The sequence below is a fragment of the Penicillium malachiteum genome, assembly GCF_028827825.1.
Source record: "Penicillium malachiteum strain IBT 17515 chromosome Unknown utg000005l:1.0-9002435.0:326005.0-9005861.0, whole genome shotgun sequence".
Lineage (NCBI taxonomy): Eukaryota > Fungi > Ascomycota > Eurotiomycetes > Eurotiales > Aspergillaceae > Penicillium > Penicillium malachiteum.
In genome coordinates this window covers 5,975,876-5,999,254 of record NW_026643099.1, presented here as the reverse complement: position 1 = coordinate 5,999,254, position 23,379 = coordinate 5,975,876, and the positions used below count along the sequence as shown (strand labels likewise).

Sequence of the window (23,379 nt, the reverse complement as noted above, 5' to 3'; positions counted from 1 at the left end):
TCTTCTTCCAACCACCATCCATCTTGAAACTTCCTTTTAGGGATCACTTTTCTACATTTCTCCTTGAACCTATTTTTTGGGTTCTTACTAGTCTCTTTTATCTTCCTTTAATTCCCGCCATCATGGTTCAGTTCTCCGAAGAGACCAAGGTTAGTAGCGACTAAAATTATCAAGAATCACCTCAAATCTGCCATTCACCCTGTATATTTCCTATTTCAAGATTACTGACGAGTATTTTCTATCATTTAGGAACGCGTTTCCAAGGTCATTGACATCTCCCGCGTCGCCATTCACTAGTGAGCCTCATCCTATGGACTCTAGCAACTTACACCAGAACTAATCAGAGGCACCCCAGCGGCTACCTCCCTCTCATTATCTACCTTGGTACGGTCTACTATCAAAATTTTTATGAAGACTACTTGCTGATGGAAACAAAACAGGTTACTCTTATAGCGAGCCCAAGCCTTCTCTCTTCAAGTACGTTTCGAACAAAAAAAAAACCCTTCGATTACTCCCCCATACCTTCCACGCGCGAAGTATCATCTAATCCCGGATTCAGGCTGTTCTCCCCCTTGGCTTAAACACGTAACTCTTGATTCGAGTATGAATTCATGTGGATTCTGGGACTGATCTCCTGAAACGGAGAACGACTTCAGGTTCTTCTATCCACTTCCCGGTTCTCCGGGTTCCCTGTCATGGACGGCTTTTTTATCATGAAAACTTCCAACCAGGATCTATATCCCTGTATTTTTAAGATCACAAAATTCTTGATGGTTCAAAATTCCTGCTATCTAGCTCTATCTTGTTATATATGAATCCCTATGTAATGGCTTCTCCCTTTAACCTGTTCTCCCCCGAACTCCGCTCTCTCCGCCTGCGGCAGAAAATCAATATAATTTCTCTTTCGCTATACACTCATCTAGCTATTCCCTCGACCTAATTGAAGTCTTATGCAAAGCTTCTTACCTAGACTTTAACTCGGCCAAAATTGTCTTGAGTTCATGAAGGGCCAAGATGGCTTGTCGTCATCCTTTGTGGAGACCATAGCAGGGTTCACTGCAGGGGTTGTCACAACACTCTGCCTGCATCCACTTGATCTAGTGAAGACCAGACTCCAAGGTACGAGATCTCAACTCTTATCTTTGAACATATGCTGATCAAACCTCTTTGCTAAAGTTGATCGCACATCTACATCGCATTTCGGTAGCTCTCTACGAATAATGAACCATATTGCTCGAAATGAGGGGGGCTTGGTTGCTTTTTACCGCGGATTAGCTCCGAACCTCGTCGGGAACTCTACAAGCTGGGCCTTGTATTTCCTTTTCTATGGCAGTTTTAAGAATGCCCTCGGCTCATATAAAGGAGGCCCACGAGGGCTCACTGCCTCCGATTATTTTCTGGCTTCTGGCACTGCAGGTATATCTTACTTCTAATACCCAAATCAGTCTTCTTGACTAACCTATGACTCTTTTTTAGGTGCTCTCACCTCAATCCTAACGAATCCGATTTGGGTCATCAAGACCCGAATGCTTGCTACTGGTTCCCAGGCCCCAGGGGCATATCCTTCCTTTGTATCAGGCGCAAAGCAGATTTACTGTACAGAGGGTATTCCGGGATTCTATCGTGGTCTTGTTCCCGCCTTATTCGGAGTCAGCCACGGTGCTCTCCAATTCATGGCATATGAGCACTTGAAAAAATGGCGCTCTAGGCCCGTACAGGATGGGTCTGGAGACGTGCAGAATAATACAAAGGCGCGACAATTGGGCAATATAGATTTTCTGGCTCTATCTGGCCTTTCCAAGCTCTTTGCTGGTTGTGCCACATACCCGTACCAGGTTATCAGGTCTCGTTTACAGACCTATGAGGCACACTTGTTGTATAGTGGTGCCACAGATGCCATGAAGCAGGTTTGGCGCCACGAAGGGCTTGTGGGATTCTATAAAGGCATGGGGCCCAATCTCTTGCGTGTACTGCCAAGTACTTGGGTCACCTTTTTGGTTTATGAAAACATGAAGGAAGTCCTACCTAGTTTGTTAGGACAAGTCGGGTAAATGAATTTGCTCTTTCGTTATAAATTGATTCGCATTTATTATTCGAGGCACATGTTAAATGAACATTACTGCTCCCTGAACTAACCGTCCTATTCGCAAAAAACCTTAGAAGTCAAGACTCAGACAAAGCAAACCTCTAAGCAACATGTTCTAAGCTACCCACGTGCGTGCTTTATTCCTGGGCTCATAGATTCGGAATGGTATGGACGAATTCCAACAACCCGCCTCAAGAAAATCACCAGTGATATTCTTGACCGTGGTTTGGTTTCCAAATTCAAGGATAAGACCTCCATGTGGCGCCGATGCGTTAAACGCTGGCCAGCCAACGGTGGAACTCACTGTCCACGGGTCCTTCAGAAAAGCCAGAAGATGATCTTGCATGGTTTCTGACGTGGCAACCTCAAGGTCGGTGATCTCACCTTTCTCCGTCATATAAGTTCCGAAAATCATCAAGAGATCTGACCAGTGGAACGCTCCAAGATAGTAGACAGGGCTAATATCGGAGAAATTGCCCGCCCATTCGTATCGATAAGTTGTGAGACCTAGGTTGGCCCGTAAGATGCTGTCATCATAGGCGGTACAAACCCATTCACCCTCAAACTCATTGACTTCTGTTTCATTTGTCGCGGCCATCTCTCTTGATGCATCGGATCGGATTGCTGGTCCCCTTGCAACCTGGCCGCTCAGGTAGCGCTCGGTCTCGTTTGAGAAAATGTATTTCTCGTCCGCTGGGTTAAAGTTAGCCAACACCGTGCGTCCATATCTTGAAGGGAGAAATTGGATAGAACGAACGAATGTAGTTGGTAAAAGCAATCGAAGGACTACCGTCATAGCGATTGATGTATTCTTCGATCTGGACCCAGGATACTTGACGCATGCATTCTAGTTCGGCATCATAATCATCTCCATAATTGCATCCGAGTCCCTTGGCGACGATATGGAAATCTTGATAAACATCAGTCGTCTCTGTTAGATTGATCGTCACGGAGGGTGGTTGAGAGATGACGCCAAATTTTGCGACAAGGGGGTCATGGGGGAAGGCCAAAGTGTATAAATGGGTCAGGGCAGCGCCTTGAGATTGTCCCCAGAGCTGAAGAATTCAAATATCAGATATTTAAATCAAAATAGTTTTCATCTTGCACTGACCATGATATTCTCTGTATCGCCTCCAAACGCCTTGATATTTTGTGAGACCCATTCGACTGCAGCTCGTACATCCAGAAGACTCAGGGAAGTCTCGTCCAAGGCTTTAGATTTAGGGTCTAGAGCATACTATTAGTCCGAGAATTTCTAGATTCATCATAAATATTCAAACTCACTTCCAAAAATATTCAATCGGTAGTTTATCGTGACCACGATGTGTTCTTGAGAACGTGATACCCAGTTAGACGGTAACTGGGATGGAATCTCAATTCCACCACTCACCCCACCACCACCAGTGACAAATAGAGCCACAGGCAGCTTTGATGTCTTACTAGCGTATGAAGGAGTCCAAACGGCCAGAGAAAGGCAGTCCTCAGCAGAAGACCAAGCAACTGCTCCTTGGTTGTCTTTCTCTCCAATGTTAAGGAGTAGGCTTGTTGGTTCATACTCAGACCACATACCATCGTCTGTGGCAACATACTGTGGGCAAGCTGGGTCAATTATTAGTATATCCATCTGATAATCCAACTGAAGGTGTGGTTTGATTCACTTACCGGGGCCATATCGAGTCGAATCAATCTTTCTCGAAGATGGTGGCAAGCTGTGTGGAGGAAGCCATCTGAGATCCCCAAGAGGAGGCTAGGGATGTAAATCAGTCCCTCAATAATCCCTAATACTATGACTCCTAGGATGCTGAGCCTCACCTGAGCGAACGGAACACGCAAGAATTGTCGGACATTAGGATAGGTATCATTGAGCATGCCAATAAATGTTCCTGTCTGGGTCTCTACAGTAAGATTCGACCAGTTGGAAAGTGTACGGGCTGGTTCCCAAGTCAAATTAGCATAATATGGAGGGTCAGCGAGCGCCAAAGACGTTAGCCCCAGAAATCCGAACAAAATAGCTTGAATCATGGTGAGAATGATGCAGATACAACATTTGAATGGCCGAAGACATAGATGAAACCCGACCTTGACGACCTTTTATGGGAAAATATGTGACACTGCAGTACTTATATTTCGAATCCTCTCATGCGATTGCTTCCATTCCCACACTACATCGCTAGCACTGGCAGGGATCAAATCGTTTCCCTCCACGGAATTCAAGAATACATGAATATTTCTGTGCATCATGTCCGTGGTAGAACCCAATCCTGCTTCAAAGGGTTGGAACTGGTCCACTGGCATGATATTATTCGCCATTTTCATCCCCAACAGCTATAATACCAAGTTTGTGGAGATCCCCACGCCGGCGGCCGCTTGGACAATATTTGAAAGTCAGAATATATGTAAAGATCATGATAAAATGATTCAAAAATGTCCGGGTGGAGATTCCCCACGCATTATCCCCGATTCCCCACATGTTATATATGGGAAACTCGGCATTGAATACCGATTTTGGAACTTGATTAAAATGATCGGAACTTATTCATGTTCCGCCCTAAGTCAACTGCTGGCGATGAGCCGATGAAATTGTTTATACTCATTCTGGGTAGACTGTATTCCAAATTTCCTCAATCATGAAGAAAGATGTCTGTCAATCAAGTTATCTACGGGTTAGATTAAAAAATAACGTAAACAAAATCTATTTTAACATCCAGTACTGAAAGTCTCCTCAGTAGCCTCTGAGATACTACCTAGGTAGTGATACTCTTGACTGACCAATAGCTTCCAAGGTTTGTATGGTGTTTAAGTTCTGGAATTTGATAATAAATGCTACTGGTCGTCTCTGGAACAGAATTCATAAATCTCCAAGATAGATTAGACTAAAATCTGAAGAACAATAATTATGGTAGCTAGAGGATCAATTGATACAAGCATCAATCATCAGTAGATTTCCCAGAGAAAGCTCCATTTAATACACAGGCATATCCCATGCATTCAAATCCCAATGCCATGTGTCAATAGAAGCTTGGTCATAAACACATTCAAATTTGGTGCCTTTGTTTGTCCACAGAGGACGAAGTGGCCAGGCGCATAGCTCCCACTCTTTGCCCTCCTCCGAGCCCTGTAGAACGGTAGCAGGCAAAGTTGTTGGTGCCTTGTCCTTCTCAACCCATTCAATAAGCACTTGAAGTGTAGTTTGAGGGAACGGACCATTTGTCTGATCGGTACTTGGTGAACAGTGACCAGCACCAGGAATCAGATATAGACGGTACCACTCATTGAGCTCAGCAGCACCAGCAGTGTAGGACAAGCCGGGATACATTACGCTGCGGACAGACTCCCAGTAACGCACCGATGACGCGGTAGGGACACTGTAGTCAGACTCTCCATGGACATGAAGAATCTTTCCTCCTGCGCCATGGTAGACAGACAAATCCGGCCACGTTGTTTGGAGGACAGAGTCGTATAGCTGCCAGCCCTCATAGATCCATGACTTCAGAGTATCTTCAGTGACACCATCCAGGGACAGAGACTCGCTATCAATTAAATCCAGATAACGGTCAACCCAGTCTCCACCAATTCCACTAACACTCATCTCCCAGGAGTCGGTAGTCGAGTTGTAGGAAGTAGAAGCATCAGACCAAGTTGAGGATGGCTGGTAAGAAAGATAGACTTGTTGCCCTTTGCTATCTTTCATACCGTTTATAATTGCTTCCGCAAGTTCCACACCTTTGGCTGTAATCTTTCCACTCTGAGCAGGTGTGGAAGAACTTTGTCTCTTTTTGTAACCACCGGAGCTGGTTTCGGCAGCGCAGTAGTAGGACTCCCCGATCGCTTTGTCGAGATCGTAGTGTAACTTGCAAAGATCCGTCCTGGACACCACACCATCGGTCAAGCCATCCAGTGGATCACAGGCGGCAATCGTCAGATTGAGAATTTTCTCCAACTCACAGGGAGGTGGGTAGTAATCAAGGTTCTTCATTGCCATATCTGACCATAGATGCTGAACTTGTTGGAACGCATATCGGAATGCAGGAGCACCAACAACAGCACCATCCCAATCATCATATCGCTGGATTTGGCTCCATCCCTCACGGCCACCCTCTGAGCAGGCCTGGTAGTAAGCATAAAGCTTCTCACTATCTGCCATGCCGAAGAAGTTTCGAGTAAATTGCTTTCCAATAACAGACATCTCGTGGTGAGCCTTATATCCAAACATATACAAAGCTTCATAATTGACAGTTCCATTGGACAACAGGAAAGCATCATCTTCGTCGAGATCCCAGCTTCCAAATCCACCATCTGTGGCTCCTGACACCGCTCCGTACATGACACCTCCAGGCAGGGAGCTATTGCCACTGTTGATAGCCATGCCACCACCACCAGTCGAGAGGTAGCGGTTCTCGAATTTGTCTGGGGCTGGAAGCCAGAACATCAATAGAACTTGGTCATCATCCATGCCATTGTGTGAATAGGCGAGTTGGACGGCACAATAATCGAAAGTGGCAGCGGGAAAAAAGTCTCCAGACGCAGAATAATAATTTTTTGTGGCACTAACTACCACAGAGCTCGAATCAATAGTGATTCCAGTGAGAATATCCAGAGGCAGGGCGGCTTTCACATAGGCAGAGGTACAGACATCATCCAGAGTGGCAGCATGCACGATGACTGCCGAAGCTGCAACGCACAATGCCCAAGCCGAGGAGAACATGCTTGATACAAAAGGATGGAGAAGGAGCTTTCAATGTTTGAGGATATCCTGAGTCTGAGGCTCAGACTTCTAAATAGAATTTACTCGAGGGGATTCGGTCTCCTTATTTATATTCAGGCACATCATGATTGTTGTACCCAGTCCTCGTTTCAACCCGTGGACATTAGTCAATTGAGCATTCTCATGACCCTCAGGCTGATCGCATCTCATCTCCTCCATCGGCAATTAACTCCAAAGGCATTCATGGGGCCTGCCAAGGTTCGTATCTAGATCCCAGTCTTGGTTAGAACTTGTGGCGGAGGTTGAGGGTTCAGGTTGGAGCGCTTAATTAGGATAAATATTTTCCCCTTCTTTAATAAAATGTGGTGATATCAAGCCTTTTGTCCGAAGCCGATATTAGTTTAGTACTCAACCAAGCTGGAGTTTCCGATTACTCGGATCTATACAGAGAAGAAGAAGCTGAAATCAAGGCCCTTAATCAAATGATTTTTGGTCACTTTTCTTGTGAGCACTGGGTGATAAAGTGGCATTTTATAAAGAAACAGCTTAAATGAAGCTATATATGAGAAATGAAGTTTGGTTACTTTCTGGACCAGTCTTTTTGCGGCTTTGGTCCCTTTTTCCCCATGGGGAAGATTAAGATTTGTGGGACTGGGTTTCACCCCACAAATTGTGGGGTGTACTATGGGCCTCGGGAGTTTGACTGTACGGAGTACACCTGAGCATATTACCTAGGATGTGGTAAGCTATATGAGCCTTATGCTGACCAGTCACTTGATTAGTTCGGTGCCAGCCCCTCGTTTTAAATGAATAATTTAAGTGATCATGCTAAGCGACCTGCATTACCTCCTCGCTTAGTCCCAAATTAATCACCCGCATTACTTTGAAATTACTGCACTAGCTAAGTAAAACGGTCAAAGAAACCGTGGGCATCATTATTAAAACAGCAAAATCCAGATGTATACGACTAAGGATCCATAAGTGGGGAGCTATTCTAATCGGACAAAGTCGCTTTCCAACCTTAGATGGTTTAGAGGATAGACTACACCTAGGCGAAGTACACCTTCACAGGTATCCTAATTGAAAGTAACACATGTGCATAGAATATACCTACGTTTCCCCCAAGGTACAGGGGTCTATAACGGCCATATGTCTACTACATAGTAGCAGCCTGAGGGGGGGGAAAGAAAACTGGATGGAGTATATATATCACTCCCTCTTCGTTCAGCTATCTCAGGCTCTTATGTTAGCCTTCAAGCTATATATAATACTTAGGATTGACCAGGGGTAATAGGACAACCAAAATACCTCATTGGGTAATCACTGGCAGTGGCCGATTTTCATTATGGCTGGAATTGAATTTTCCGCACTCTATGAATCAGGCTGCACAGGTGGTAATCAGGTATAAATTATTGAAGGTTTTACATTATAATAATAAAATGGCAGTGATCTAGGTGGTCCAAATTCATTATGGGAAAATGGTTTCTGGCCGCGTGGCTTTTATAAGCCCCTGTACCCAGTGACTTATACTCCAAACATACTATGGATTCAAATATTTATTCACACTATTTATACTAGTCACATTTAAACGTCAGTCATATAAATAACTTGAATTTAATAATGGATACATTTTCATATAGATAGAATTTAGGAGTGTATTAGCTAAGCTAATAGTAACAATTGCCCAGAAGACAAAGGCCCAAAGCTATCTAAGATAGCTTATCATAACTAGACCTTCAAATCGTTAAAGTTATTCGAAAGTTTATTTAGGTCTAGAGCTCGACTTTGTAGAGTGAGCTTACCGTATTGAATGTGAATTGTCCTTGCTTTTTGGAAGAAAAAACAAGTGAGAAATATTGTGGAATGTTTCTACCCTATCAAGATGCCGCGAGGGATATAGACATGCGAAAATCTCTGACGTAGAAATATGGAATAGCAAATACTGTTTACGTAGAAAATGATATAGAAAATGAGACTTGGACAGATTGCTTCCAAAATTTGAACTCATTGTTTTGGTATCAAAAAGAAATAATCACAAATAGTGATATTACCACGACCGGCAACCCCGAGTGAATTTACTCCACATAAGCCAGTTTACGTCAGGTGCATATGCAAATTTCGGGGACCCCACTATGCTGCATATGCAATGTATTGATCAACTGTCATGAAAGCAAGATTCCTTACGCCGCCTTCCAAGGATAATCTTCAATCCTGACTCACCTCGGAGAATCACGCCTTAGTGCCGAACTGAAGTGGATCCCCCTTGTGGGGAGGCTTCAGGATTATTAGATAGACGAGCAACCTTTGCGGCTAGTATTTCGCTATTTTCTATTATGGTGCGTGGTTGAACTTCACAAATGAGCTAGAATGTATATAATGAGCGATTACTCTTGTTCTCGATCTTCTTGAATAAGAATAAATAGGGATTGAAATGGAAACTTGAATATCTAATATTGAATGAGAAAGCAGATCTCGGAGATAACCTTGGAGGTATACCTACTAGTAGTAGGTACCACCGATGGTCAAAGCTTTGCAGTAGATCCAGAATTCAGTGTTCAACTTGGAATAGACATCACATATGTATACATCATCACCACACCCCACAATCCTTCCTGAAGCCACTAAGCCGTCTCTTCAAATGTTTATGCTAAGATATATGTACTAGTGAAACTTAACTCGTGAACGTTTAACCGTCTCTTTACAGCAGGATGATTGAGTAAAAAAGAGTGAGTAGTATGAGCTCTGAACGGACTGCTTGATTCAAGTATAAATAGTATCCAGAAGTTCAAGTTTGAATAGTTTTTTTCAGCAACCAAGTTTCATGAAATTAAGACTCACCTGGACAATATCATCCTACTACAACCTGCGCCTACTACAACCTGCGAAGCTCAAACATGCACACCTCCTGCTTAGCAGCTGTCTTGGCCGCTGGGTTTGTCACTGTGGTTCATGCTGCAGAGTCATTATCAGACGTGTGTAGTACTGCGCATGTTAAGAATTCACTGCCAGTTGATGCTCTCCTTGGAGTGACAATACAAAGCAGCAGTGTAACTGCTGCTTCCATCCTCGACTACAATGACACAGGCTCACCATTCTTCCCTGACACTATTGTGAGCTTCTGCAATGTGACATTTAGCTATAGCCACAATGGAAAGGAAGATCAAGTTCTGGTTAACTATTTCTTACCGGCTCCAGCTGAGTTCCAAAATCGATATGTCTCGCAAGGTGGTGGTGCCCTTGATATTTACTCCGGTACTGCGACAATTGCTGGTGGCGCTCAATACGGCGCAGTAAATGGTGGAACTGATGGTGGCTTTGGAAGTTTTTCAGCCTCATTTGATGAAGTTGTACTTCTTGACAATGGAACGGTCAATCTCGATATTGTCAGTTTATTTGGCTATCAAGCACATTACGAGCTTGGTGTACTTGGCAGGGCGTTTACTCGTCTGTTTTATGGGATGTCTGAGAAGGACAAGTTGTACTCATACTTCCAAGCTTGCTCAGAGGGTGGTCGCGAGGCATTCAGCCAGCTTCAACGTTATGGGGACCTTTGGGATGGTGCTTCAGTTGGTGCTCCAGCTTTCCGCTATTCATTCCAGCAAGTTCAACATCTTTTCTCGAATGTGGTCGAAAAAACAATCGGGTACAATCCTCCTCTCTGCGAAATGGCAACAATCATCAATGCGACCATCAACTATTGTGATAAACTGGACGGCAGAACGGATGGAGTTGTGGCTCGAACAGACCTTTGCAAATTGAAATTCGATCTTGAGACTTTGATTGGGGAAAGCTATGAATGCGCCGCATCAGGCATCACCCCTATTCAGAAGGGTAATATCACGAAAAAAGGAGTTCAAGTGGCAAACGAAATTATCAACGGCCTACACGATTCCAAGGGACGTCGTGTATACATTTCCTATCAGCCAACAGCTGACTTCCATGATGCTCAAACCACATATAACTCTGAAACTGATTCGTGGGATATCTCTATCGTTGGACTTGGCGGGCAATATGTGGCCCAACTACTCCAGAACATCAATATTGAGAATCTTCCAACTCTTGACAATGTCACGTATGATACACTCAAGTACTGGATGATAGAGGGTATGCAACGATATCAAGATACGTTACAGGTCAACTGGCCAGACCTCACCCCCTTTCAGGCCAGCGGGGGGAAGCTTATCCACTTCCATGGTGAATCTGATAGTAGTGTGCCTACTGCCTCATCAGTTCGATACTGGGAGTCTGTCCGTAAGACCATGTATCCTGACCTGGATGACGATGAGAGCACCAGTGCAATCAAAGACTGGTATCGCCTTTACCTTGTACCCGGCGCTGCCCATTGCGATTGGAACGACGAGCAGCCCAATGGTCCATGGCCGCAGACAGGTCTCCAAACAATTATTGACTGGGTTGAAAATGACATTGAACCAATCAAACTCAATGGAACAGTGGGAGCAGGTAAAAATGCCGGTGATATTATGGAGATTTGTGCATGGCCGCTCCGACCTTACTGGAGGAATGATGGAAAGACTCTTGAATGCGAGTATGATCAGGCTTCTATAGACACATGGATATATGAGTTTGATGGTGTCCCAGTGCCGGTTTACTAGGCAGCCCAGCTCCTAGATCGGAAATTGTCAAATACGATTCAGAATGTTACTACTAGTATTTCTTTGTATTCAACAACTGTACCTAGGTATATATGATCATGTCGCTGGCTACATATAGCTATCTTTCCAGTCAAAATGTCAACTTGAATATACTTTCCCAAACTCTCTGATCTTTATTGGTGGAACATCTTTTCTTCATATTCAAGTTTGACTACCAAGGTATTATTGATTGGTTCATGACAAGAGGATATTTCTTCTACTTTCAGATATCCAGATTTGAACATAGCCGGCGGGGACCGCCGGCTATTGGCTCCGATATACCGTCTCGGAGGTCTCGTTTAGACTCAAGTAACCATTGAACCAATGTGAAACAAGAATGCAGACATCTTCAGATGCGAATTAATCTTGGCATCAGAGCGGAGACGGAGATTTGGCCCATTTAAGTGTCGTCAAACCGGATGCCAAGTCGCTTGGACTTCTGCATATTGAAGAGTAACGTTGGCATGATCAAGTCTTAGCACGTGGAGCTTGATAAATGCCTCTCTAGATATTCAGGAATTTCTAGAATATCTTGGTTCTGATGAAGAAAAAATCAATGTATTATTTAGTTCTCCAATCATGATATCGGATTAATCCCACGTTTAGGGTTCTTTCATTTAATTGCCGGCTCAATGCCGAGTTCAAGTGCGCGTATTATGCATGGCGTCCATAGTGTCCAGAATGGTGTATACGCTAATGCCTAATTTAAGTGGACTCGGCAGTAAATCGGCCCGATGACTATCTAATTGATCTAAAATAATCAATATTTGAAAAATTATGGATATTATAGACATTATAGACATTATCGCATGTCAAAGGCCAAGAACTTGAATGTGTCTTAAGCCTTGTGAGAAGGAAGCAATGTTCACTTATTTAAAGACCGAAACTCCTCTCCGAGTCTTTGCTATAGGGGGAAAACAACCTTGAAATAATCATTGATCAAGGCATTGTCCATTGCCATAGGTTTAAATACCAAAGCAAAATGATTAATACTCCTTTGATCATTGGAGCCATTTTGCTAGGCTCTGCCTACGCGACAACTACTAGTACCAGTGGAAGTCTTACTGCCTTGACTTTCAACGTGGCAGGTCTTCCATCATGGCTCCAGTCCAATGATGTGAATGGCTCCAAAACTGAGAATGCTGAGGAGATCGGTACTTATTTCTCTGAATATGGTTATGATATCATTAATATGCAAGAGGTCAGTAAGAATTTGAGAGAAAACATTTGAAGTCTTTCAGAACTTGAACTTCCAAGGTTGAAACAGCAATTGAACTTGACCTATAAATATGTAGGATTTCAACTACCATGCCTATATATATGATACCGATAACCACACCTATCGTACCTCAACCTCCGGTGGAGCGGGAATCGGAAGTGGCCTGAATACCATTTCTAATTACGACTGGGTGGATTTCACTCGTACAAAGTGGGATGAATGTTCTGACGCGTCAGAATATGATTGCCTCACCCCTAAGGGGTTTACATTCATGCGTTGGAATCCCTCCACCGGTGTTTATATTGACGTCTACAATCTTCACGCTGATGCTGGGTGAGTCAGTCAGGAAACCTTTACACCCCGATCCTTAATAATTCCCGAGGTCATTATGCTAATTCCTTTAAAAGAACTGAGGACGGTGATGAGGATGCCCGAAATGACAACCTCCAGCAAGTCGCTGATTACATCGACACCTGGTCCATCGGAAATGCTGTTCTCATCATGGGCGATACTAACAGCCGCTATACTCGCTCAGCGGACACCGGTATCCGTGTCTTCAAGTCCCAAAACAGCCTGAGCGATGTCTGGGTTCAGCTGGTGAAGGATGGTGTGTATCCCACTGCGGGAGAGGATGCAGACGTATGCGACAACCCGTCCACAACTGAGACTTGTGAGACAGTTGACAAGGTTCTATACCGTGGATCGAGTATTGTGACCTTTGATGCTACAAGCTTCAAATACGATGGCGAGGAATTCCTCAACACTGACTCCGACTATCTTGGCGATGTTCTTTCTGATCACAACCCCGTCCTGGTGGACTTTTCATGGTCGTTATCCTCCTCTCTCCGACAGAGTCAATTCTCTGGAGGACCCCATGGCGATTGGTTTAGTGATCTACCAAACATCACCTCTTCTTCTGCGGCTTCCGTTCTTACATTTGCTGGTGGGGACCGATTGGATTCCGTCGCTATTGAACTGAAAGATGGCACCACGTTCATCCATGGTGGTAGTGGTGGTACATCTACCTCCCTCACCCTTGCATCGGATGAGTATTGGATCCAGACAGAGCTTTGCACTGGCACTTATAATGATGAAACTCGGAACTTTTATATCAAGGCCACTACTAGTGCGGGTAACACACTTGAGGCCGGAACTTCCACCAGCGACTGCTCCACTTTTAGTGCTGATGATGGATTTGCCGTTGTGGGATTCATGGGGCAGGATGGCGATGAAGTTGATCAGCTGGCCTTGATCTACATGGCCTACTAAGCAACGCATTCCTTCAATGGCATTTATTGCTCCTGGGCGGTTTGAATTAGCATACAGAGCTAGAAAACTATGGAGACAACGTGCTAAATAATGGTCATCCTGATCTATATAGTATTGATTGAAAAGTTCAAATCATCCCAGAAAAATCGGGTTAACCTGTTAGCGCTCATAATGTATAACTACAGATGAGCCATGTTCATATCCTCTTAGGCAGCCATGTTTACATACTTGAGAACTCAGTCAGTAGTATCTGTAGGTGACTGCCCAGGTGGTGACCTAACCCTCTATGTATGTAAGCACCTACAGGGTTCCCTGGATGGCTACTTAGAAGGTCACTTGGAAGAGAATGCTAGCTGCTATTGATATAGTTGGATATAGGCAACTGGCAGCAATAGGGATAGGCTATAGGTTGATTCTGGGTTTTATGCTAGGTGAGTAAAATGGCAGGAACCCAGTTATTAAAAGAGGACTACAAACGGTTCCTTACCTCCTATCTCTAGTTCAAAAGAAGTGCGATCGTCCATTCACACCGTTGCAAGTCGACCAATCCTGATTTCCGCGTCACGACACTCAGAACGAACGGAATCACCGCCTTTCTCCCCCCCCCCCAAGGCCTTCAACTTGGCACTGATCCACTCTTCGCAACAAAGCTGTCCATTTGGCACCGCCTCATGGAGCAAAGAGCACATAGGAGCCGTATTAGTCGGTCTCATCAGTAGAGCAAAGCTGTAGCGCTCATGAATTTCCTGCCCCGGCATGGATGCCACCCGGTGGAGAACACTCTGCAAAGCCCCTTCCGTCCACATGCTCATTGCATCGCCCAGATTGACTATCACGCAGTTATCCTTGGGTATGACTTATTTCCACTCACTGGTGTCTCGCGCACGCGTCTGGGTAATCCGAACTTTCCGTGAACAAGAATGTCAGGGAACCCAGGTCGGTGTGGGCAGCTTGGGGCACGAGAAGTGTATCGGGTAACGTGTTTTCCTCATATCGCAAGAGGCGAGTAATGTCGTACGAGGCGGTGGGATTGTGCAAGGTCTCCAGGGCGACTTCCGGTGGGAGCTCAAGAGCCTTTGATAAGGTTCGAAAAATCGATTGTGCTATTTCATGGCACCAGGAGGTAAGATCCCGCAAGGTAACTATGTGTGAGTCGACGATACCTGGCCGAGGGAAGTTGTCCGGTTGTTCGGCGATGATACTACTGCATGGAAGCTGTTGTGACTGGTCATCGTGCCCATCCATGACTAATATAATAGAGGCATCGCTTACGGCGTAGCTCTCAAATCCATCAGTTTTAACAATTTTATATAATCTAAATCTTATAGAAAATCTTATAGAAAATCTTTATAATAATCTTTATAAGAATATTTATTATACTATTGTTATCTTTAATAAAAGTTATTTTATAGTTTAATTATTGAATATTTTAAAAAATTAAACTTCAAGTCTAATCTTTTTTTATTATCTAATTATAGATTATTATAAACTATCTTTTAAGTTTGTCTGGATTTAATTCTTATTAGTTTTGTCAAGGAAGACAAAGGAAACACTATATTGAGGATCATGCAGATCTATTGCCGTATTGTCTACGGGATTCGGCACCAAGTCCGGCCACACATAGAGGGGGATTCCTGTAGGGCCCGACTTACACTCCTCAAGTGTTAGTCGCTGTATCTAAGTGAACCACCCCCTCGTGCTCTCCCCTTAGTAATTCTCGCCTAGCCCACAGGTGTCACCCTAATCTGACATGTTCATTACATTTATATTAAGATTAATCTTATTAGTTTTTAATTTATATAAAATTACTAACTGTAATAAATATCTTTATCTATCCTAAGAATTAAAAAAATCTTAAATCTCTCTATCTTTATATATAAAATATTTTAAATTCCTTTTTTTATTATTAACTCTTATATAATATTTTATGAAATTACTAGAAACTATATTATCATGAATTAAAATCTTTAACTAAAAAAAGTTCTTATTTATATCTGTCACAGTACTTGTCAGGTTGACTGTAATCACAGGAGCACCTTAGGCAACGAACTGCGGGGTATCCAGTACTTAATCGGACCCCAGTGAGCCGGGGTTCCAAGTTCTTCAAGTATTAGTTCTTATTGTATTGGAAAGTACTAAATACTACCTGACTTATCACCGATATCTTCCTGATTCACCTAACCACCAGGTGCCACCCTAATCTGGCACTTTCTCTCACGATATGATACGGAGGTCTATCTATAGATATGGAATTTGGTAGGAAAGCCAAATCATATAAGTAGATCTAACTAATACGTTCTTAAGCCAAGATACTACACCCTTAGATCATAGTGTCTTATAAGACTTAAAGCTAGGAATTGATATAGATAGGTTTATATATCTAAGTATAAGTATATATCCTTATCTATAAGCATAGTTTTAAGGTAGCAGATATGGTGCTAATCTTTACTAGGCTTAGTCTCTGAGGCATCTGTTACCCAGCCATCTAATCCTAAGAAGCGACAAAGGCCTGATAGCTACTAAGAAGAAGAAGAAGAAGGCCACTCTGGCAGCTAGGCTAAGGACAATGTTAAGGATAATGACAAGGATAATGACAAGGATAATGATAAGTCTAATGATGATAATAGTGGTGATGGTGATGGTGATGGTGATGGTTTTCAACCTAGCCTATGAAAATAAGCTAAATATAGCGCAACACCACCTATGGCTATATATGGCTATCCTCTTACAAAAGCTACTCTCCAGCGTTTGATATTGGTACACCAGAAAAAAGGACTTCCCACAGACACACTAAAGAAACAGGCCCTCCGGAAAGTTGGCCGAGAAACCAGCCGTCCTAATAAATCCCACACCTTCCGCCTATGCTCCAAACACACACATACGCTCTACAACCAGCTAGATATCTACCATTGTTTTGCTATTACTTAAATTCATACCTGTCTTCTCTATCTTTACAAGAAGTTAGACTTGTAGGACTCTGTGAGATAGCAGCACCCTTCTTGGTTCAAAGATAGTGTTGGAAATCTTCAGTCTGGCTGGTGTTTTAAGGCTATAGCCCTATCACTAAGACCAAAGGTTTCTAAACCAACCTAGATATCATCCTTTACCTTTATAAAGCTATATAAATAGTGCTTTGGCCAGGCCCTATCCCCCTAAGGCTATGTATATAGACCAGTAGATAAAGAAGGATAACAGTATAATAGTCCTTGGGCTCTTTAGTTGGCTAACTAAAGACTTTAACAGCCAGTATCCTGGTGGTATCCTACCTATAATCCTACATGAGTTTGATATATATAATTAGCATTATTATACTTATCCTGGGAAGCCCTATATTAGCTAGGCCCGGAATATATGGTTTAGCCTAGTCCAACAGCTTATCCAGTAAGATCCTGCTTACTATATATTCTATATGTTCTTCCGGCCAGACCATCCTTAGTGATTGATCTCTTTTTCTTACTATACCAAGAGTATTTATCCTAGGGAATTAATATTTTTTTGTTATATTAATATAAATATTACTGATTTTATATATACTAGGTATAGGCAGAATGTTTTACAAGATAGTCTTACACTATCTATAGAGGATAATAATAATTATATAGAGATATTTCTAGATATATATTAGGATATTAGAGAATAGTATAACTACCTATGTCTCTAAGGGTATACTAAGAATAGCTATATATAGCAGATTAAGCCTATGATATAGACTAAAGATAATAAGGACCACTCTAGCTATACCTGGTCTAAGCAGAAATATACTATTAGAGATATATACCTTAGTCTACCTAGCCTACCACCTAGTTCTACTAGTCCTGCTATCTCACATTGTCTTAATATCCTACTTTGGTTTGTAAGCATTAGCAAAGACCACTAGATACTAGATATTGCTGAATCAGGAATATGGGATAATCTATCTCACTGTCACCGTTGTTTTTACTCTGGCACCAAGACCCCTTCAGGGTTACCTAACAGCACTTTTGGAGGGTATATAGATCATATTTTCCCAGTAACTATATGCCTTAGGCGTCTAGGTGCGATTTCAGATATACTAGTTGGGCAGATACGCTAGGACAAGGTAGATATACGAGAAGAGCTTGATGTCTTGTTTGGAGATAATGATGCGCCTGCTTAGGATTTAATACAGATGTGGCGGAAACACGCTTAGCAGCTATATGTTGCTGGCTTTGAAAAGCTAGTTGCAGCTGAACGTGCTGTATTTAGGGCTAACTCCTTCTTTCAGGGGACCCAGCTTGGCCTAGATGTTACCCCTGTGTTTATCAAAGAGGGTGTTTACTGGTCTGGGTTTCAGCATGAGATTAAGGGTGAGTATGAGCATGGTAGTAATGATGGTGGTAACAGTGATGGCGATGGCGATGGCAATGATAACGATGATGATGATGATGATGATAATGACGATAGTGACGGCGATGGTAGTGGTGACAGCAACGGCGATAGTGGCGATAATAGCATTTAGATGCTACAGAGGTAAGTTTTGTACACAAAAGCCTATTAGTGTGGCTTTCAGTGGGAGGTGGCTAGCCCTTCTATAGACTTCATTAGACTACATTTCTATAGACTTCATTAGACTACATTTTGTACATAAAAGCCTATCTTTGTTTATGTGCTTTAGAAGGCAAACGGGATAGAACAGGAAGATAGACAGGATGGTAGGATGGAACAGACAGAATGGACAAAATAGAAGAAAGAATTAGACAGCAACAGAGTAGATGAAGTGGATTAAGTTAAGAGTGGATTGAATTAGTTAAGACCCTAGTATCCAAAAGCCTAAAGGCCGTAAGGGAAATACCCAAAAATACAACGCCAAAATGCATAATTTATGCAGCAGCAAAGTCTGGGCATGTTTACTCTGTTTGTGACCCAAATGGGTACCCATGGGTTGGGTCGGGTCCAAGGGAAAAACCCAAAACCAAGGCCTGGGTCTAAGATTTGGACCCAAACCCAACCCAATGGTGGGTTGGGTCGGGTTGGGTCTTGGGTCGGGTGGGTTTTGGAGAAGTCTAAAGGTACCCTTATAGTAACTATAGGTATAGGAGTGTGTTCTTAACTATCCTATTATATTGTCTAAAGTAACGTATTCGGTAAGCGAGCTGGACATGTAAGCGAGCTGGCCACCCAACTTAATTTATTAATTTGAATATATTTTTCTCAACCAACGCGCTTTTAAATTAATCAAACTAGCTATTTTCTCTGTCTGGGCATGTTTCTCTTCTATGTCCTTGCTGCCTGCATATTCCACATCCTCGCTGGCCCCGCGTACGTGGCTGTAAACCCTCTGAAACCTGCTCACGATAGCTATTGATTCGTGCTACTTGGACCTCGAATGGCTCTGAACGTAGCTCACGAACCTCTTGAACTGAGAGATCCCCTTTGTGGGCTATCTGTCTAGTTGATCGAGTTCGTTTTTGCTTTTGTTTCTTGTTGGCGGCGCGTAATTCGCTGTTTTCCTTTCTTACGATTGCAGCGCCTTGTAACGCGAGTTGACAGCCTTTAACAAGTTGGTTCATCGCACGATCTGATGGGCTAGGGGGACTTCGAGATCCTGTATGAAGTAAAGCTTTAATTGATGAAGCTTGCTAACACAGTTGTTTTTCGGTAAACGGGGTTTTTGGTATAAAGTTCTGGCTTAAATCACTATCCTGGCTTGGTGGAGGTATTGGTATATAAAGATAAATATTAATCTTTGATAGAACCTAATCGGGATAAAAAGGTATTAAACCAGTAGCTACAAAGCTATTTTTAATAGTCTCCGATTTAAATATCTTAATTCGGGTAAGAGGATATGCTTTAAGGAAATTAAGTTTATTGATATGGTTGATCCTAAGCCATATTTTTATTTTAACTATCTGATTATATAAGTATTTGTTACGGACCCACCACGAGGGACCTCCCAGGAACAACTATGACCCAATCAGTTGGCGGTCGAAGCCAAGTACGGACGACCAGCCATAACGGACGCACGGCCCAGAGGGGCGCAGGGCTACGATGGTGCCTGAGGCACCAACGGGAGCCAGATATGGCCTATTGCTTACCATCGCAACATATACTGGCTATACGGGAAGGACGGTGCATGAGAGGCCACTTCCGGCCCCATGACACGTGACCACGGATCTATTCCAACAATAGATCCTGTCCGTTCAACGGAACGGACCTGACCTGATACAGGAACGGACCTGTCCTGTCAGAGGACAGGATAATAGGAAGGACTGGATATATAAGGACACTCTTTACCCATCATGTATTTAGTTCTTCGCGATTATTACTCTATTGTTATTGAGACCTACAGTACGAATCAGATTGACAGTTTACTTGATCACAATCGAACCCTTGAAGACGAACCTCAACTAGCTTGGGAGCTCACTCGTGATAACCTCACTCGTGACTGACTTGCTAGCGGATTCCCTGTTCAAGCATTACCGTGCAAGGATCCCTAAAGACTCGAGCCCGTGTAAGGCCCAGCGACGGCGACGGTACAGTTGCAGGATAACGGCTTGCGGTAAGTAACTCGACGGACAGAGCATACTCACGTTGCTTGACAGCCAGCCCGTAACATAGTGGTAGTGGTAGTAGTAGTGGTAGTAGTAGGTAGGTAGATAGTAGGTAGATAGATAGGTTCTTTATTTAGTTTAAATATACCACTATTAAGATATTATACTACTTTATCTCTAGCTAGCTTTATCTATGATTTTTTTCTATTTAGTATCTTATTAAGCTTTAAACTTAGCTTTAGTAAAGGTAGTAAGCTTCCTATACTTAAAGTATTAGAAAGATACTTTTAGTAAGGACTAAGAGCTATCTAGAATATACTCCGGTACTTAAGCTACCAGGATATATCCTAGTTATCTAATTGGAAAAATTAGAACCGGTTGTCAGAAGCTAGTATTATACTAATTGTAAATATATACCCTAGAATACTATCTATCTATATATAATACTTATTAAGCTTTAGTCGGCTAGCTTTAAGATATTAAAGTATATATCTTTTCTATAGAGCCTACTTCTGCTTAAGCTACTCTATAGACTTTTTAAGATACACAAAAAGTATAATATAAAGCTTAAGAATGAGATATATAGTTATATCCTATGTCTTTAAAAGCTTAGTTATATATTTAAAGAAAGGCTTAGTAAGATAGAGTAGATAGTTAATTTAGCGCTATTTATCTGAAGTTAAAAGTATTTCTTTATAATTATATTCTAGATAAAATAGTAGGAAGAAAGCATACAGCTACTTTGCTTAACAAAGTATTAGGAAGGTTAAGTTCTACCAAGTCCGTATATCTTATATCAGGATAACCTTTAGTTCCTTCTTTTAAAGATAAATAAATATATTATGGTATTAGGGGCTTATATAAATATAGATTATAAGGTAGTATATCTTATTTAAGGTAATAGAAATCTTATATCTCTGGTACTTTATATTATCCTCAGTAATAAGTGTTTGCTTCTTAGTCTACTTAGTCTAGGTAGTCTTATTTAGAGGGGCTGCCTTTAGGTAATCTAGAAGCTAGTTAAGACTAAGCTAAATAATATAGGTAAGATAAGATATCTGGATAATATTAATATTATTAGATAAGGCTTACTAAAGTATATTAATCATAGTCTAATTATTTAAAATATTATTAGTAATATTCTATAAATATTATTATTAAGATATATATATTTAAGTTAATATATTAAAAATTAATATATTAAAATAAATAATAAGATAAATATTATCTTATTATTCAATATATTATCTATTATAATTCTAAATGTTTAATCTATAATCTTATATTCTTTAAATATTTTAAGAAGAATATTACTAAGATTTAGACTAGTATATAACCCAGAGAGTGGTTTAAAACCAAGAAGCACCTTCTGATAGATCTAATCTATATTAATAAAATAGCCAGTTATAGCCATAAATACTTATAAAAATAGAGAAGTCCAGCAATCAAATATAATTACAATTTTTAAATTGGGTAGTGGGAGATAAAGAATAGAGCTCTAGCGGTCTATAACTAGATCTTATAGTCACTAATAAATTATATTTACAGATAGGATTATTAGAGATAATAGTGAAGAGCAAGCCTTATAAATCAGACTATAAAAAGTTAGATACTTAATAAGATAGAAAAGCTAATTAATAGTAAGAAATTATAAGATTTCTTCCTCCTAGCCTAGCTGCAAGAAAGAAGTAGGAGTAGTAGATATCTTATCTTCCTAATTAAATCAAATTAATAGAATAGTTAGTTAATTTCTTAGGAGTTAAATTTCCTAATAATTAAGCTTCTTTTTTGTACATAAAACACTATCTCAATTAGAGCTTTTTTTTATACCTAAAATATTATCTTTATATATTATCTCTATTAAAACATACCTTACTTCTAAGGAAACTAGTAATCTTCTCTCTTTGCCTTATAGAGTTTTAGTAGCTTGTAGTTTTTAGATACTTAGCTATAGTTAATATACCTTGGTAGCTATTTTAATAGATAAAGTAAGTATACTTAAGAACCTTATTATACTATTTATATATAATCTTTAGTATATTATCTATAATTTAGATAACCTAATAGAAGTTATTCTAAATTAGGGCCTAGTAGGCTATATCTTAGTAGATCTTACTTTTCCTCCTATAATTAGTTTACAACTACTACTTAATCTACTTAGTATACTCTACTATATTATAGAGGAAATAGGCTTTTCTTTGGTTAGATCTAATATAGATAAAGGGTAGAGAAGGAGGAGATATATCTAGTTAGAGGAATATATAATTATCAAAGCTTAATAGTATAGTCTAGCTATTAGATAGTTAGATAATAAGATAGTTAGAGATAACGTAGTTCCCGGTCTCGCCGTACACCCGGTCTCGCCGTACACTCTACCCCACTAGAATTTTTAAAATTCAAATATTTTAACCCAACACCAATAAATTCAGTTATAAATACGATTTTTACATACATTAATTCGATGTCCAACCTCTCGACACCCACTACACCTAGGCTGAGCCCTAGGCGCTGGCTGATTCGGCTGAACAGGCAGTTTAACCTGGGTGTGTGATTCAACCACAGGTGGTTCCACTGGCAAATCCAGCTGTGTAAGTAGCTGTAGGCCTTCTTCAACAGTCAAACCCTGTTCACATGGTATCTGTCTAGCGGATCGACTGCGCTTCTGTCGTTTCTTCTCGTTCGCTGCGCGTAAATTGGCGTTTTCTTGAGCTAGTAGCGCAGTGTTATGTAGTGCTATCGAATGCCCTTTGATAATTTGATCTAGTATCAATTTTGACGGGCTTGGAGGGCTGTTTGATCGCTGTTTTAGGAGATCTTTAAGCATTGAAGCTTGCTTCTGAAGCTGAACCATAGTTCTAGGTGTTTTAGGTGAAAATTGACTAGATCTGCTGCTTGGTCGGCAACCTGGTGGTGTAGGTGTTCGAAGAGAAATATTCAAT

At 41.5% G+C, this 23,379-nt stretch overlaps 8 protein-coding genes across 8 annotated transcripts; 5 read left to right on the top strand and 3 right to left on the bottom strand.

The window, feature by feature from the left end:
• Positions 1-122: 122 nt before the first annotated feature.
• Positions 123-581, top strand: N7483_012218 (mitochondrial import receptor subunit TOM7; the record flags this gene model as incomplete). The annotated part of the gene is made up of 3 exons (XM_057095645.1): positions 123-149; positions 250-296; positions 356-581. 3 exons carry the CDS (start codon positions 123-125, stop codon positions 579-581), a joined length of 300 nt encoding a protein of 99 aa, XP_056941616.1.
• Positions 582-1,001: 420 nt separating this feature from the next.
• On the top strand, positions 1,002-2,051 carry N7483_012217 (putative mitochondrial folate carrier protein Flx1; the record flags this gene model as incomplete). The annotated part of the gene is made up of 3 exons (XM_057095644.1): positions 1,002-1,119; positions 1,177-1,416; positions 1,477-2,051. 3 exons carry the CDS (start codon positions 1,002-1,004, stop codon positions 2,049-2,051), a joined length of 933 nt encoding a protein of 310 aa, XP_056941615.1.
• A 150-nt stretch (positions 2,052-2,201) lies between these two features.
• Positions 2,202-4,108, bottom strand: N7483_012216 (uncharacterized protein; the record flags this gene model as incomplete). The annotated part of the gene is made up of 6 exons (XM_057095643.1): positions 2,202-2,779; positions 2,844-3,141; positions 3,198-3,313; positions 3,371-3,685; positions 3,749-3,833; positions 3,899-4,108. The coding sequence occupies 6 exons, from the start codon at positions 4,106-4,108 to the stop codon at positions 2,202-2,204; spliced, it is 1,602 nt and encodes a 533-aa protein (XP_056941614.1).
• Positions 4,109-5,048: 940 nt separating this feature from the next.
• Positions 5,049-6,791, bottom strand: N7483_012215 (tannase; the record flags this gene model as incomplete). The annotated part of the gene is made up of 1 exon (XM_057095642.1): positions 5,049-6,791. One exon carries the CDS (start codon positions 6,789-6,791, stop codon positions 5,049-5,051), a length of 1,743 nt encoding a protein of 580 aa, XP_056941613.1.
• A 2,894-nt stretch (positions 6,792-9,685) lies between these two features.
• On the top strand, positions 9,686-11,404 carry N7483_012214 (tannase; the record flags this gene model as incomplete). Its single annotated transcript, XM_057095641.1, has 1 exon — positions 9,686-11,404. The coding sequence occupies one exon, from the start codon at positions 9,686-9,688 to the stop codon at positions 11,402-11,404; it is 1,719 nt and encodes a 572-aa protein (XP_056941612.1).
• A 1,021-nt stretch (positions 11,405-12,425) lies between these two features.
• N7483_012213 (endonuclease/exonuclease/phosphatase family protein) lies at positions 12,426-13,931 on the top strand (the record flags this gene model as incomplete). Its single annotated transcript, XM_057095640.1, has 3 exons — positions 12,426-12,644; positions 12,739-12,995; positions 13,070-13,931. The coding sequence occupies 3 exons, from the start codon at positions 12,426-12,428 to the stop codon at positions 13,929-13,931; spliced, it is 1,338 nt and encodes a 445-aa protein (XP_056941611.1).
• A 524-nt stretch (positions 13,932-14,455) lies between these two features.
• On the bottom strand, positions 14,456-15,176 carry N7483_012212 (putative oxidoreductase, 2OG-Fe(II) oxygenase family; the record flags this gene model as incomplete). Its single annotated transcript, XM_057095639.1, has 2 exons — positions 14,456-14,760; positions 14,837-15,176. 2 exons carry the CDS (start codon positions 15,174-15,176, stop codon positions 14,456-14,458), a joined length of 645 nt encoding a protein of 214 aa, XP_056941610.1.
• Positions 15,177-17,582: 2,406 nt separating this feature from the next.
• Positions 17,583-18,408, top strand: N7483_012211 (uncharacterized protein; the record flags this gene model as incomplete). The annotated part of the gene is made up of 2 exons (XM_057095638.1): positions 17,583-17,594; positions 18,175-18,408. 2 exons carry the CDS (start codon positions 17,583-17,585, stop codon positions 18,406-18,408), a joined length of 246 nt encoding a protein of 81 aa, XP_056941609.1.
• Between the last annotated feature and the right edge of the window lie 4,971 nt (positions 18,409-23,379).